At 42.6% G+C, this 15868-nt stretch overlaps 1 protein-coding gene across 1 annotated transcript in view; it reads left to right on the top strand.

Moving 5' to 3' along the window:
- The window catches only part of LOC109904417 (receptor-type tyrosine-protein phosphatase U-like), a 268951-nt gene that overhangs the window by 151993 nt on the left and 101090 nt on the right, over positions 1 to 15868 (top strand). Inside the window, 1 exon segment of the mRNA XM_031788734.1 lies at positions 4132 to 4213. Coding sequence (XP_031644594.1) covers positions 4132 to 4213 — 82 coding nt within the window.

Raw genomic sequence — 15868 nt, 5'->3', positions numbered from 1 at the left:
ATGATTATTTATTTGAATTGCGCGCCCTCCAATTTCACCAGAAGTTGTCGACAGGTGCCCCGCTGGCAGTCACTACAAAGATACAGGCGTCCTTCCTAACTCAGTTGCCAGAGAGGAAGGAAACCGCTCAGGGAATTCACCCTGAGGCCAATGGTGACTTTAAAACAGTTAGAGTTGCTGTGATAGGAGAAAACTGAGGATGGATCAACAACATTGTAGTTACTCCACAATACTAACCTAATTGACAGAGTGAAAAGAAGGAAGCCTGTGAAGAATAAAACCATTTTAAAACATGCATCTTGTTTGCAACAAGGCTCTAAAGTAATACTGGAAAAATGTGGCAAAGCAATTAAGTGTTATGTTTGAAACAAATTCAATACAACTTTGAATACTTTCTGAAGGCACTGTAGTTGTGTGTGTCCATTTCCTAAGCCTACTAGCTGAACGAGGTCCACTGAATCTCAGGTCATAAATTACTGTGTTTTACTGCCACAATGCCAATACCAGTCAATACCATTCTACCCTCATTCCTCTTTATTAACCAAAACAAACCCATCAACAGAACATTCTGGCAATAACTGTGCAACATGTTCCTGTTTCTCCAACGGTTTCTGAAGCTGTTGAATTAATTAAACCACTTGTGCGGATCGATGGAGTCTGTCCGTGTACAAGCTTTATCATAAGACCACGTGCATAAATAACTCCCATAGCGATGAAAAGGAAAACTAGAATCCAGAAATATTAATTACCCAACAAATCCTCTTTATTGCAATCCTTTATCGCCAGCAGCCAGCCAGCCAACAAACCAGCCAGCCAGCCAACAAACCAGCCAGCCTACCAGCGAGCCAACCAGTCAGCCAGCCACCAATCCAGCCAGCCAGCTGATTGTATGTGTTCCCTTCGAGGACGGGGAAGAGAACAGAGCAGGGATTCAGCATAGAGAAGTGTGTAACTCTGCACCGTTGGGTTTTATGAGGTGAACTGAACTGGAGCTGCAGCAGCTAGGGGGAGAGGGAAGCTCATGTTAAAATGTATGAGTGAATTTTCCTTTTTTTCCTTTTATCCCTCTTCTTCCTTCCCCTCGTCCTGCCTCATCCCTCCTCCTGGTATCTGAAGGCAGTGTTTTTGTGATCCCTATTTAGAGTTTGGTGTCTGGTATTATTTCTCCCATCTCTCTCTGCTTGGATGATGAAACAGCTCTATAGCCTGAGAGACAGACAGCAGCAGGCACAGCACAGCAACACCTCACTAGTTTCAACAAGCCTGGCCTTGATTCTCACATCACTGTTGTTTTTTGGAAGTGTAATATCTACCTTGCTCCTTTCCCTGTTCTCTTTGTAGCTCTGCGTGGTTGCAACAAGAGGAAATAGGTAAATAAAGCAGGAAGACTGTCACAACCTAGAACTGATGACGATTCTTTTCCTTTGAACAAATCCACCTTTACTTTGAGTGCAGTGATAGATAGCTGTTTCCTTTCTTTGCCTGTGTGGGTATTGGAGATGAGGGTGTTGCAGGTGTGGGGGAACTTTGCTATCAAATATTTATGATGCTATCAGGCCTATCGTGACTGCCAATGTCAATGTAGCTTAGCCTACACCATCTCTCCTTATATTTCGCTCCCTCCTTCTTTCTCTCTCTCCCTCTCCCTCTCTCTGTCCCTTTTTCTTTCTCTCTTTCTCTGCCCCTCTCTCTGTCACTCTCTTTCCATTTCTCTCTTTCCCCATCTCTCGCTCCCTCTCTATCCCCCCTCTCCCTTTCTGCTCTGAGCAGGGTCTGATACTGATAGTCAGGTAGGGTCAAGGCTCTGTGCAGTGCTGAGCAAGTGAATGGATGGCCAGGTGTGTGGAGGTGTGTGTGTGTTAGGGCTGTCCCCGACCCCCAAAAATATTGGTTGACCAAAAGTTATTACAGCAAAGACTTAAAAACAGTCACATTCATTTGCGAATGCAATTTCCCAAATGGAACGGTTTAGGTCTATTTATTGTTTACGCTAATTATTCAATGGTCGCTTTGCTATTTTATTTTAAAACTAAAATGCTTCAATGCATTTCACGTCAGGAATGACTCGTACGCTGTGTGATGACATGAATGCAAAAATTATTTATTGGTAAAGTAGCCTATATTGAAATATAGGCCTAAGTTAATTACAGTAATAAGACCAAACAGGGTGCGCTCTTAGGCCTACAGTTCCATGGTGGTTATACAAGGCTGCTATACTAAGTCTACTAATGACAATGACATTACTTAATAATATATATTATAATTATTATTATTATAATATTATAATGATGATCATAATACTATTAACAATAAGAATTTGATCAAGGAAAAAGGAGGGATATTATTAGAAATACAATTTTTCTGACAATTTGGAACAGTGCAAACAACACAAAATAAATGCTAAATAATACCAGAGGCGCTGGTCTAATGAAAAACAGTGTAAAGCCTTTATTACAGCATAGCAAATATTAAAAACAGACGAATTTGTGAAATTGTTGCGTGAGGCTTGGTGCTCACGGAATCAGTAGGCTATCAGCGAAACATCCAAACAGGCAGCAGAAGCAAGATCTGTCTGATTTCTGTAGATATATCGATGATTTATAAAGACAGGCACATTTAACAGTTAGGCTATTGATTATAGACCTAATTAAGTTGAGGTTTCCTCTCTCCTCACTTTTCTTAGACAATAAGTCAAGGGCTGTTTTCTCCTCTCTTAACTCTAGCAACATGGTCAGGAAAAGGCGGCGATTCAACAGCACATTGTGTTTCAGAGCCGCACACAGCAACCACTATCCAACGCGGGAGAAGGTGCATTTGTTATAAATGATTTGTTTTATTTGTGTTGCACCATTGTTCTTACATAATATAACCATTTACAATTTCAGTAGCACATACCTTAGAGTGATGGACTGTGTCATCCCCACGGCCTCCACAATGGATCAGTCCACTCGTGAATCAGACAGCTGTCTTGTACACCACGATTTTTTAAAACATTGAATAATTTTCGCTACTGCTCGACTAAAGAAATCTCGGTTGACCAACGGCCTATGGGGTCAGCCCCAGTGCGTGCTCGTCGGGGTGTGTCAGTACCTGATGAATGGAGAAGGTAATCGTCCAGACTTCTCTAAGTGCCCACGCATAAGAATGAAGAATACTAATAAATGAGCAGACAGGGAAGCGTGGCCTGTGTCCATCTGAGGAGGCCTTGTGCGGTGCTGTCGGTCTGGACCAGGCACTTAGAGCCTGATGTGTTGGTCAACACAGAGACACACTGTGGCTGCTATATTAGGAATAGGGTGCCATTTGGGATGCACCCAGACTCGTTGGAGTGCGTGATATTGGAATCTGACCTTTCATAGTCTGCTGGTTTCAGTCATAGCTAACATATCATTGTCTGTGATGAGCTTTTAGGATCATTTGCAGAGCTTTACACTGTGTGGCTGTCAGAGACTTTTCCATTGGCTCCATTGTAACAGGAAAGCTCAATCAAGCCCGGCTAAATGACTTGAAAGTGAAGTGCTATTTGAAGTCTGGAATCAATGAATGCAGTAAACTCCATCTGCATAGACTGCAGTGTTTATGTATTCGTTGTGCCTCTGCGGTAAAATAGTAAACTGTCCCTCAGTAAACGATATGGGTTATTGTGGCAGTAATGATTTTTCAGTGGTCCAGATTCCCTTTGGTTCCCTGTGGGAGGGATCTGGGATTCACTTTGGTTTCTCTGCATGACGCTGGATTCATTTAGATGAGTGAGTAGAGATTTTGGCAGCTCTCAATGACTCCTGTGGGTCCCATGTTCTGTGTGTGTTCTCTGATGAAAAGAGAGAGAAATATGGTTGTTTGAAAGAGCGGGAGGGAGAGAGGGAGAGATGACTGTGTGAAACGAGGCTATGCTAAACTATGGATGTTTGAGTAGTGGGATTTGCCACCAGACAGGCCTCCGTGGATTCAAAGACAAGCTGTTTGATTAGGACTTCACTCTCTCTGCCTCCAGTCCTTTTTCTCTCTGTGTTGCGTAACGTGGAATCCTTTCTTCCCTCCTCCTCATCTCTCCATTGTCTGTGCCGTTCTCATCTCATCTCTCAATTGTCTGTCCCATTCTCCTCTCATCTCTCTGTTGTCTGTCCTCAGGTGGTGTTTGAAGCATCCGTCTCGGCAGAACGGCGAGGCTACATTGCCATTGATGACATCCTGCTTCTCAACTACCCCTGCTGTAAGTAGCTACCCACCACACTACAGCACCAACATCCCAATGTACATCAGCCCAGAGAACACCGCCCCAACACACCAGCATACAAAACCCAGCGCACCACTATACCAATCTATCAACTACGCACCGTATCGCAGTGACCTTTTACAAAGAAATGGGACAATATGTGTCTGGGCGCTAGGAGGTGGACAGACAGACCAAGTCTCAGGACTGTGATGGGTGCGTGGGTGGACGGACAGATGGACAGAGGCCTGTACAGTAATCTGCGGTGGCGAAGGCACTGCTCTCAAAGCCAGAGACGGTTCTGAGAGGCTTTTGGCATGTGGACACCTGTCTGATTTCCCATGGTTCATGGCTGCACAGCGCCGCTCCTTTTGTCCCGGTCGACCAGACAGCGAGCTGGTGACCTTTATCTTCCTGACGGCTCGGCTAGTCGCTCCGCTCACCCCGTCACCAAGACGAGCCCACTCTCTCAGAGCTAATATACTGATCCTGGAAACACACACACACACACACACACACACACACACACACACACACACACACACACACACACACACACACACACACACACACACACACACACACACACACACACACACACACACACACACACACACACACACACACACACACACACACACACACACACACTGTTCCAAGAAAACAGCAGGCAGCAGGTGAAGGGCCTCTCCTCACATGTTGTTTTTCTTCCTCTCCACAAAGGCGTGACGAGAGCAGCAGTAGTCTGAGGTCTCTAGCTGGACCATAATGACACATGGTGACACTCTGAGAGTTTTCCCCATTATAGCTAACCCCCCTCCCTTAGAGTGTAACCCCCCACCCCCGTCAGCCCTCAGTGTAAACACCCCCACAACCCCCTTCCTTCTATAAACCTGACTAAATGCCTTTATAGCGGACCCTCTGTCTCTCCCACAGTAGTGCTCACAGCAGTCTGACACACCATGATGTTCCTTTGGGATATTTCCCCAGTAAAACCTCCCTCCTTCAGTGCAGCCCCTCCCTACAAACATACATATGCTTCTACAGGCTACCTGGCCATTATTCTCCTCAGACGCTCACCTGCTGTCCCCATAACTATTACCTCTACAGGAGAGCAGGCTCAGGTCAAGGGTTGTATCCCAAATGGCACCCTATTCCCTACAAATTGCACAACTTTTGATCAGAGCCCTATGGTGTCCGGTCAAAAGTAATACACTATATACAGTGGTTCATGCTTTAAAAGTTACAAACGTTTGCCCCGACCATTAGTGGTAGATGGTGGCATTGTGTCATTGCACCACACTATCACAAGGGAGAGTAAGAACGCTGATCTATCGGTCGTCTAAACTGTGACTCAAGTTGACTATCTTTTCGTAAATGAATGGATGTGTTTTCAGTCTGAGAGTCTCTCTTCTCTGGCCCTAGAGTCCTACTTGAGGCAACAACAACAAACATCTGTCGGTGGTCCTGGTGTTAAGAGAGAACTTGGGTAAATACAATGGGGGAATTACACTTATCATGTAGACTGATCATTTTTGAAAAATAGGCATTTTGGTTTGGTAATTCTAAATAACAAACTGGCTTTATTTACAAATGAGTAAGAATGTCTCAACCCATGTTCAAAAATTGCCATTTTCCCTTTATTCAGATTACAACTGCTCACTTATCGTTATTTCTTTTTTAAAATGTATTTATTGAATTTTACCCCCTTTTCTCTCTAATTTCGTGGTATCCAATTGTTAGGCTCGGGAGAGACGAAGGTCGAAAGCCATGCGCCCTCTGAAACACAACCCAACCAAGCTGCACTGCTTCTTAACACAGTGCGCATCCAGCCCAGAAGCGAGCATCCAAGCCAGCCGCACCAATGTGTCAGAGGAAACACTGTGCACCTGGTGACCTGGTTACCGTGCACTGTGCCCGGCATGCCACAGGAGTCGCTAGTGCATGATGAGACAAGGATATCCCTAGGCCAATTGTGCGTCACCCCATGGACCTCCCGGTCGCAGCCGGATGTGACAGAGCCTGGGCGCGAACCCAGAGTCTCTGGTGGCACAGCTAGCACTGCGATGCAGTGCCTTAGAGCACTGCACCACCCAGGAGGCCCGTATGGTTATTTTTTAGTTAGTTTAATCCCCCAGAAAAAATATAAATAAATAACACAACAAATATTGTGGTTAAACTCAAACATACTAATTGATTTAAAAAAGTTTGTAACTTGTCTGTCGGCCATGCATTAAAGACCAAAATTAAAAGAAAGTTAAGAAAATTGTGATAAACAAAAATTAACTCAGCAACAACAAAAAGAAATTTTTCAGGACTCTGTCACGAAAATCCAAATAATTTCACATATCTTCATTGTAAATGGTTTAAACACCGTTTCCCATGCTTGTTCAATGAACCGTGAACAATTAATGAACATGCACCTGTGGAACGGTCGTTATGACACTAACAGCTACAGACGGTAGGCAATTAAGGTCACAGTTATGAAAACTTAGGACACTAAAGAGGCCTTTCTACTGACTCTGAAAACACCAAAAGAAAGATGCCCAGGATCCCTTTTCATCTGCGTGAACGTGCCTTAGGCATGCTGTAAGGAGGCATGAGGACTGCAAATGTGGCCAGGGCAATAAATTGCAATGTCCGTTCTGTGAGATGCCTAAGACAGCGCTACAGGGAGACAGGATGAACAGCTGATCGTCCTCGCAGTGGCAGACCACGTGTAAGAACACCTGCACAGGATCGGTGCATTCGAACATCACACCTATGGGACAGGTACAGGATGGCAACAACAACTGCCCGAGTTACACCAGGAAGGCACCACCCCTCCATCAGTGCTAAGACTGTCCGCCATAGGGCTTATAGGGCTTGTAGGCCAGTTGTAAGGCATATCCTCACCAGACATCACTGGCAAAAACGTCACCTATGGGCACAAACCTACTGTCACTGGACCAGACAGGACTGGCAAAAAGTGCTCTTCACTGACAAGTTGCGGTTTTGTCTCACCAGGGATGATGGTTGGATTCGCATTTATTGTCGAAGTAATGAACGTTACACCAAGGCCTGTATTCTGGAGCAGGATCTATTTGGAGGTGGAGGGTCCGTCTGGGGGGAGGGGAGGGGGGGAGCTGTTGAATCGGAGGGTGAGGGCTAGGGGCATTCCCCCCAGAAATGTCCTGGAACTTGCAGGTGCCTTGGTGGAAGAGTGGGTAACATCTCACAGCAATAACTGGCAAATCTGGTGCAGTCCATGAGTAGGAGATGCACTGCAGTACTTAATGCAGCTGGTGGCCACACCAGATACTGACTGTTACTTTTGATTTTTATCCCCCCTTTGTTCAGGGACACATTATTCCATTTATTTTAGTCACATGTCTGTGTCTTTTAGTTTGCTGAAAATAAACGCAGTTGACAGTGAGAGGATGTTTCTTTTTTTGCTGAGATTATATACCAGTTTCATTTAAGGACCAAAACATTGACAGCTGAGCCATATATATTGCTAAATAGTTGGGAAGAATTTTCAATGTACCAGATTCCATGGCACATGGTTTATGAATTGACACGCAATTTTCCATTTATTATACTGCAGGCCTAAAACCTATGAGTTTAATGCTCTGAATGAATGCTTATATTGAAGATATAAGCCGCCTCTTAATGAGTTCCAATCTGTTATCCAACGATTGTTATTATTTTTATTGACCCTGCATTATAATTATATAAAAGCCCCTTAAATATTCTGTTTTTAGTTACAGTGGTTATGGACAGCTGTAGACATTTTGTTTTTCACAAGCGTAGTAGGCTGTGAATTCTGGAAACAACAATAGAATCTTCATCCTTTACAAAAAGATAGTTTATGAGCTGGTTACTGTATGTGTGAGAAAAAAAATAATGTCACTGGCGGAGAGTCAGGCAGAGAATGACATGTTGAAGAGGGCGAGGAATGAGATGGAGTCACAATCCATGCCAGGTACATCTGTGAGCTCTGAAACTCCACCTCCTGTTTGTGGACTCTGCAAACAACGTGTTCTTGATTAAAATAACTGTCTTTGTGGAAAAATCACCCTGATGAACTCTTTAGTCATATCAGAGTTTTTCTATTTGCTTATGGTTTTGCCTACACCTAGCAACCTGTTTAAATATCATCCAAAAATATGACATTTTATTTGGAATGGTAAGCCAGACAAAATTAAAAGGACCTATCCTCTCACCCCATGTTCAAGAATGGCCTTTTTCCCTTTATTCAGATTACATCTGCTCACTTCTGGAAATTTGAAATAATCTCCAAAATATCGTTATTATTTGAAACAAGACATAGAAAGTTGGTTGCAATTTCAGTTTAATCCACCAGAAAAGACAGAACAAATAATACAACAAATATTGTGGTTAACCTAAGATATGCTAATTGTTTTAAAACATTTTATAAATTGGAACCTTTATCAAGCTGTGCCATATAGATTGCAAAATAGATGGGAAGGGTTAGGACTGTAATCACCAGAGGACTTGAAAATGAAATTGTGAACTCTGAGAATGGTAAATGACTGTAATTAATACATTCATACAAAAGAAGCCATCCACCCACGATGGGCTATTAGCAGGACAATAGACTCTTGCCAAAGAGGGTAGGGGCGACATTGTATCTAAAGACACTGCACAGTAGCCTAATAAACATATGCATTTTGAAATTATATTTAAAACATTTAAATTAATAACATTTCTACCACTGTAGATGCTGTGTTTTTGGTTGATGGCCAATATTAAAAACAGTCAAATGCATTCTCTCCCCGTCGCCCACACACACTTTAAACATTTGGATAATTAAAACATTTAAAGGCTGACATTGGTTGATTTGAATACTTCTGACAGACAAAATTCTAACTCTACCCATAACTTTTGGACTTTTTAACCTTCCCAGAAGGCATGGATTATTATAACCTACTGCAGGCCTAAAACCTTAGGGTTTAACCTTTTGAATGAATGATTATATTGAAGATAGAAGCCACTTCTTAATGAGTTCCGAGAGCTGATCTGTTACTCAAAGATTATTATAGTTATATAAAAGCCCCTTAGATATTAGATAACAACATGTTTTTAAACACTTGTTTTTCACAAGGGCTATTAGCAGGACAATAGACACAGAAACACCTCTCTGACATACGGTCCAGTGTATCTCTTGATGATGACTTGATGACCAGCTGTTCTGGATGACTGTGTGATGACGCTCTCGGTAGCCGATGTGAACAAAACCTTTAAACAGGTCAATGTTCAGAAAGCCACTGGGCCGCTGATTACCAGGACATGTACTCAAAGTATTCGCAGACCAACTGTCAAGTGTCTTCACTGACATTTTCAACCTTTCCCTGACCGTGTCCGTAATACCTACATATTTCAAGTAGATTACCATAGTCCCCTGTGCCCAAGGAAGCGAAGGTAACCTTCCTAAAGGATTACCGCCCCATAGCACTCACGTCAGTAGCCATGAAGTGCTTTGAAAGGCTGGTCATCGCTCACATCAACAGCATCCTAGACCCACTCCAATTCGCATACCGTCCAAACAGATCCACAGATGACACAATCTCAATTGCGCCCCACGCTGCTCTTTCTCACCTGGACAAAAGGAACACCTATCTGACAATGCTGTTCATTGACTACAGCTCAGCATTTAACACCATAGTGCCCACGAAGCGCATCACAAAGCTAAGGACTCTGGGACTAAACACCTCCCTCCTCAACTGGATCCTGGACTTCCTGATGGGCCGCCCCCAGGTGGTAAGAGCTCCACACAGAGCTGAAGCCCCTCAGGGGTGTCAACTTGGTCCTCTCCTGTACTCCCTGTTCACCTATAACTGCGTGGCCAAACACGACTCCAACACTATTATTAAGTTTGCTGACGACACAACAGTGGTAGTTCTGATCACCGACAACAATGAGACGGCCTAAAGGGAGGAGGTCAGAGAACTGGCTGCATGGTGTCAGGACAACAACCTCTCCCTCAATGTGAGCAAGACAAAGGAGCTGATCGTGGACTACAGGAAAAGGCGGGCCGAACAGGCCCCAATTAACATCAACGGGGCTGTAGTGGAGCGGGTCGAGAGTGTCCACATCACCAATGAACTATCATGGTCCAAACATACCAAGACAGTAGTAAAGAGGGCACAACAAAACCTTTTCCCCGTCAGGAGACTGAAAAGATTTGGCATGGGTCCCCAGATCCTTAAAAGGTTTTACAGCTTCACCATCAAGAACATCCTGACCGGTTGCATCACCGCCTGGTATAGCAACTGCTCGGCATCTGACCGTAAGGCGCTACAGAGGGCAGTGTGAACAGCCCAGTACATCACTGGGGCCAAACTTCCTGTCATCCAGGACCTATATAATAGGCGTGTCAGAGGAAAGCCCGTAAAATTGTCAGAGACTCCAGTCACCGAAATTATAGACTGTTTTCTCTGCTACCACACGGCAAGCGGTACCGGAGCGTCAGGACTCGGACCAAAATTCTCCTCAACAGCTTCTACCCCCAAGCCATAAGACTGCTGAACAATTTTTTTAATTGCCACCGGACTATTTACGTTGACCCCCTCCCTTTTGTACACTGCTGTTACTCGTTGTTTATTATCTATGTGTGGTCACTTCACCCCTACCTACATGTACAAATTACCTCAACTAACCTGTACCCCTGCGCACTAACTCAGTATCGGTACCCCCTGCAAATAGCCTCCTTATTCTCATTTTTTTGTTTTAGTCTAGTTGGTAAATAAACTCTTCTTGAACTACCGAGTCCACCAAATGCATTGTTTTCGAACCATTATCTGGATGGATCCATAATGAATTACTATGTGAATAAATATCTCTGAACGACATAAATATTGGAATAGAGTAGGCTAATGAAGGCAACAAAATGTTGCTTACTAAAACACCCAAAGTCATCCAATTGTTACAATAGGATTTGAAGCAATAGCCTAGTATGGTCAACTATTTCACCACCGTTTCGCATGGGGACGGGTCTTGATAAATCAATTCGATTTTTATTTTCACTGAATCTCCGTTAGCCTACAATTAGGGTGTGGAAATGTTAGGATTATTTTGCTCTTCACTTGCAGTCACTTGACCAGTCACGAGGTTTTTCTTGGAATAGAATCACCATAATATTAATCAAATTAATAATGCCACATTTCTTCAAATCAGTCCCATATACTATGTTCTTACAAAAAAAGGTTTTAGATTCTCTAGTACAGCCACTATGAATTAAAAACAGTCAAATGGTTTTCAAATATGCCCTCTGGTGGTCAAACTAGTGCTAACTAGCATTAATGGCAACAATGGCTGACACTTAAATAATGTGCCATATAATTCTGCGGCAGCCCCCAAGCTGTACTGCAGTACGACGCAACATTTAAAGGAAGAACCACTGTAGGATGCAATTTGGTGTGTGACAGAGTGTATAGGAGTGACAATGTGTGACAGAGTGTATAGGAGGGGTGCTGAGGCCATGTCAGTTTCCACTGACAACCACTGACCCCTGTAGACTTTAGGGAACATCAAGCCAGCCAGATCCGTAATGAACGCTAGCGGTTGGTCTCGAGCCAAGATGGCCCCTGTCTTTGCTCTCTGTAAAGGGATAATCCTCAGTGAAAAGCAGAAACTGCAGGCCGGGAGGAAATGTTAATGTATGATAATGGAGGGCGTTTATGAGCTGAGGAAATTCAGACAGCTTTTACCGCCTGTAAAAATACTTTAAAAAAAACTCAAAAAAACAAACAAAAAAACGGCCAGTTTTTTTTCTCTCTTTTGCTCTCTCTCTCTATGACCCTCTTCAAAACAACCAGAGATAAGCTCAACTCATCTTAAACTTTTAACACTTAGCCTGGTGCCTCTGTCACCTGAAAGTCCGCATTTCCATGGGATTTTCGACCCCTTGCTGATTTGGAGTGGTTGCCAGGGCCCTCTGTGTGTGAATAATGTGTGTGTATGATGGGTATGTCTCTTAGCCCTGATGCAGATGGCACCTCCCTGGCCCCCGTCCGTCCCTATTAAATAATCAACAATCTCATTAGCAGATGCCTCGGCTGCCTGGCCCTCCAAGGAACCTCTTAAACACACACACACACCAAGCTGGCACGATGCCCCCTAAGGCAGCGGAAATAACTTGTTTGGCCCGCAGGAAATACAAATCGAGTCTCTCTTATATTCACATTACAACACGCTTGACATTTCTGTTATTTTCTCCAGAGTCACCCTCATTATTCCAAACACGTGTTACGGTCAAATGCAATCGCTGTCAAATTGAAGTTTTCCTTTGGATATAAGAATGTGACTTACCTGCATAATAACCTACTAAACAGATAGGGGCCATTAGGTGGTGTGAAACCTTACATACCGTTCTTACTCCTTGGTGTGTTTTAAAGGTTTAACATATGCCCATGAAACTATATTGATTCTCCATTCTCCATTAGTGCCAAGGCTGGGATTGTGTGTGTGTTTGCTGAAAGACTACCAACTACGTGCAGAAATCAATTTAGCTGCAGCTCGTCCCTCCCTGCGCTTATTGGAGCCAAAGAGAAAAAAAAGAGTCTCCGTTTCCATGGAGACTCCTGATAGGAGTGTCATGTGTACGGAGGAGTGTCTCTCTCTTCCTCTCCTCCTCTTTTCCCATCTTCTCTCTCTCTCGCTCTCTCTTTTCTTGTTCAGGAAATGACCATCATCATACAGTCTGTTATTTTAAAGTCATTCCCTATTGAAAGAGTACCACTTTTTGTTTCTGTGCTACTAGTGTTTCAGCCTGACAGCCTTTTCCTCTTGAGTTCCTACTGTACTTACAAGCTCACCAGAGAATACCGTTGTTGCCTGTAGTATAGACCTAGTATCAACTCAATGTAAATCACTGGAAACATTTTGAAAGATATTATGGGTGTATTTCAATGATTTCGTAAATGTAATGCATTAGCCAGACAGAATAGTATAAAATGATTTAAAATGCTTTTCACTAAGTTGAATCTAACATCTCAAGTAGGCATTAACCCAAGTACCTTAACCCTCCCCTTACATTCCAAAACGCTATACACGGATGATGTTCTGGGTAAATTTGACCCATTACAGTAAGTACAGCAAAATCATAAATACATTATTTGAACCTTCCACAATGTATTTCCAGTAGCTGAGAATGTCCTATTTAATATGCTCGTTTTGCTGAGTTGATAGACCCAACTGATAAAAATGTAAAGTCAAATGTTTGATACAGGAGTCATAAATCAATCAAATGATCACATTTTATGACATTTATTACATTTTTAGCTCATTTATAGCCAACCTCTAGATCCCTGTCCCTCGGCCTCTGAACCTCTGAACATCCCAGGGAAAACATACTTACATCCTTTGTGATAGTCATAGTTAGACCTTTACTGCACAGAAGACCATTGTCTCTAGAACAAAGGTCAAGGTCAAATTGTACATGGTCAAGTATTTTTTAAATGTAATTTTCAAGGTTATTACCCCTACCTTGAGGACTAGATGAAGGGTCATGGTGAAAAAAATACGTTCAATAGTATTTTTGTGATGAATAACTTGTCCCACAACATAAGGGAAGGATTAAGGCTGAAGTTAGCCAACAACCACTTAGTTAGGTTAGGAAGTTTGCTATCTTTATGACCACCCCAACTTCTCTTATCCCCAGAACACAGCAACTTCAGAACATAAATGTTTTTCTGACATTTTGGGGAAATTTAACTGGAAAAAAAAATCCAGCCCTAGTAGAGCCCCAAGTCCCATGAGGACGTCCTCTAGGCCGTGGATGTTCTCCCCATCAAAGGCCAGCGTTATTTCATGGTGAAATGGATTTCCGCTGATGTGTAATAAAGGAGTGGGGAGAGGTGAAAAGTAAGAAAAGATGAATACATGTACAATTAACAAAGAACATAACAAATGTTCAACTGTAGCTTTATACATTAGAGAAAGGGAAGGAATAAGAGCAAATACCTCTTCTGTATTGTCCATCAGGGACTGTGGAAATAGCAGGACGATGTCTTCAACCCTGCCTCGTCTCTTTAATTCTGTTAGTCCTTGAATGATCTTTTTGTCTATATCCATTCCGTAGACTTCATTCATTTCCGAGGAGATTTTTATGCTAATACATTTCAGTTGTATTGACTGCTTTGTAGGTTAAATGTACACTTCAAATGCAGCTCTCCTACAACATACCCATACCTTCTTCTTGTATCCCAATTGCATTGTGTCCATGTTCTGTCCTATAAACATTTCAAAGGAAGAGAAAATGTGTCAAAGAATAGTCTTACACGCATTTAAAATATATATATATATTAAATAGATATTGAAAGATAAATGACATCGACATACAATTGAATGCAAAATAGAAGAACATATTGGAGAAAGTACTAGCCAATACAGTACTGCCAAACAGTAAAAGTACTGCCATACAGGCCTAATATCACATTTCAAGCTATCTTTGTACACACATTGTTCAATATTTTATCAGGCTGACTTGAAAGATTATACGCAACATTTTGCTGCGTGGCAATACTGTGCTTGGATTCTGAAGGGCATAATAGTATTCATAATAGTATTGCATGCTGTAGCAGGCTCTATAAAGAGGAAGCACCCAATTGACGATTCAGATTGTCATAACATCTCTTCTGGATAGGTCTCCGCCCTTAGTTAAAGTAAACTCACCCCATTTCGTACAAATGTGCGCAACCGCAGCATTCAAACGAGGCTACAAAGAAAACTAATGGGATTGTAGCGACTGTGTTGATGTCAAAATCGGGGGTGTGAACTAGGTTTCTTTTCAAGCGTTGATCGACATGGTAATGGCTCTATAGTAGTGGAGAAAAGTTGAAAAAACTGACCCTCCGTTACATCTTGACATGTCATGTCGTAACGTACAGCACACATGAAGCAACTATTTATGTCTTACAATCTCTCTCCACCAGGTGTAGCACTACTCTCATCCTTTAAAAACAAGAAATGGACAGTGACGGGGGTAAGGGGGGATACCGAGTCATTTTTTGCGTCATCACTGCATGCGATCATCATTCTCAAAGCCGAAGTTTACTTCTAAGATCACTTTAGCACCGCCCTAAATACCCGATTCAAATTCGGCACAAACCTTCAAATAGGTATGTAATGACACATTATATAAACTCTTTATAGGGTTTTATTTACATTTTAGAGGCGATAAGGTGATAAGTTGGACAGATCGAGTGAAAAAAAGCAGTTTTCCCACCCCAACATCTCTCCTTCTCACTATCACGCATTAGTTTCGCTTCCCCACCCACCATTTTTAAACATTACAGTTGATCAACATTACAGTTGATCTGGAAGTATTACATTATTGGGGCGCTAAAATAAGGGCAATTGTACGGACCAAGGCGATTTACGAGTTTACGTTAATTGGTTAGTTGGTTAGTTAGTTAGCTAGCTAACGTAAACGAAGCTAACGTTAGCTAGTTCATTCTCACACAAGTGAGAACTGCTCTAGATTGGAAACTAACGTTAATGAGTGTAAAGTTGTGTTGGCTTTATGGAAACGATATACAATATATGGAGCAGAATATAGTTCAGAAAATAATACAAACCTAGTTCTGCGTAGATAGGACCTAGTTCTGCGTACTGTACTGTAGCTCATACAAAGCCAACGGTCAAACCCGG

This window comes from Oncorhynchus kisutch, linkage group LG14, assembly GCF_002021735.2.
Source record: "Oncorhynchus kisutch isolate 150728-3 linkage group LG14, Okis_V2, whole genome shotgun sequence".
Classification (NCBI taxonomy): domain Eukaryota; kingdom Metazoa; phylum Chordata; class Actinopteri; order Salmoniformes; family Salmonidae; genus Oncorhynchus; species Oncorhynchus kisutch.
Note: the sequence above shows the minus strand (reverse complement) of the source record. Positions and strands in the feature narration are given on the sequence as shown.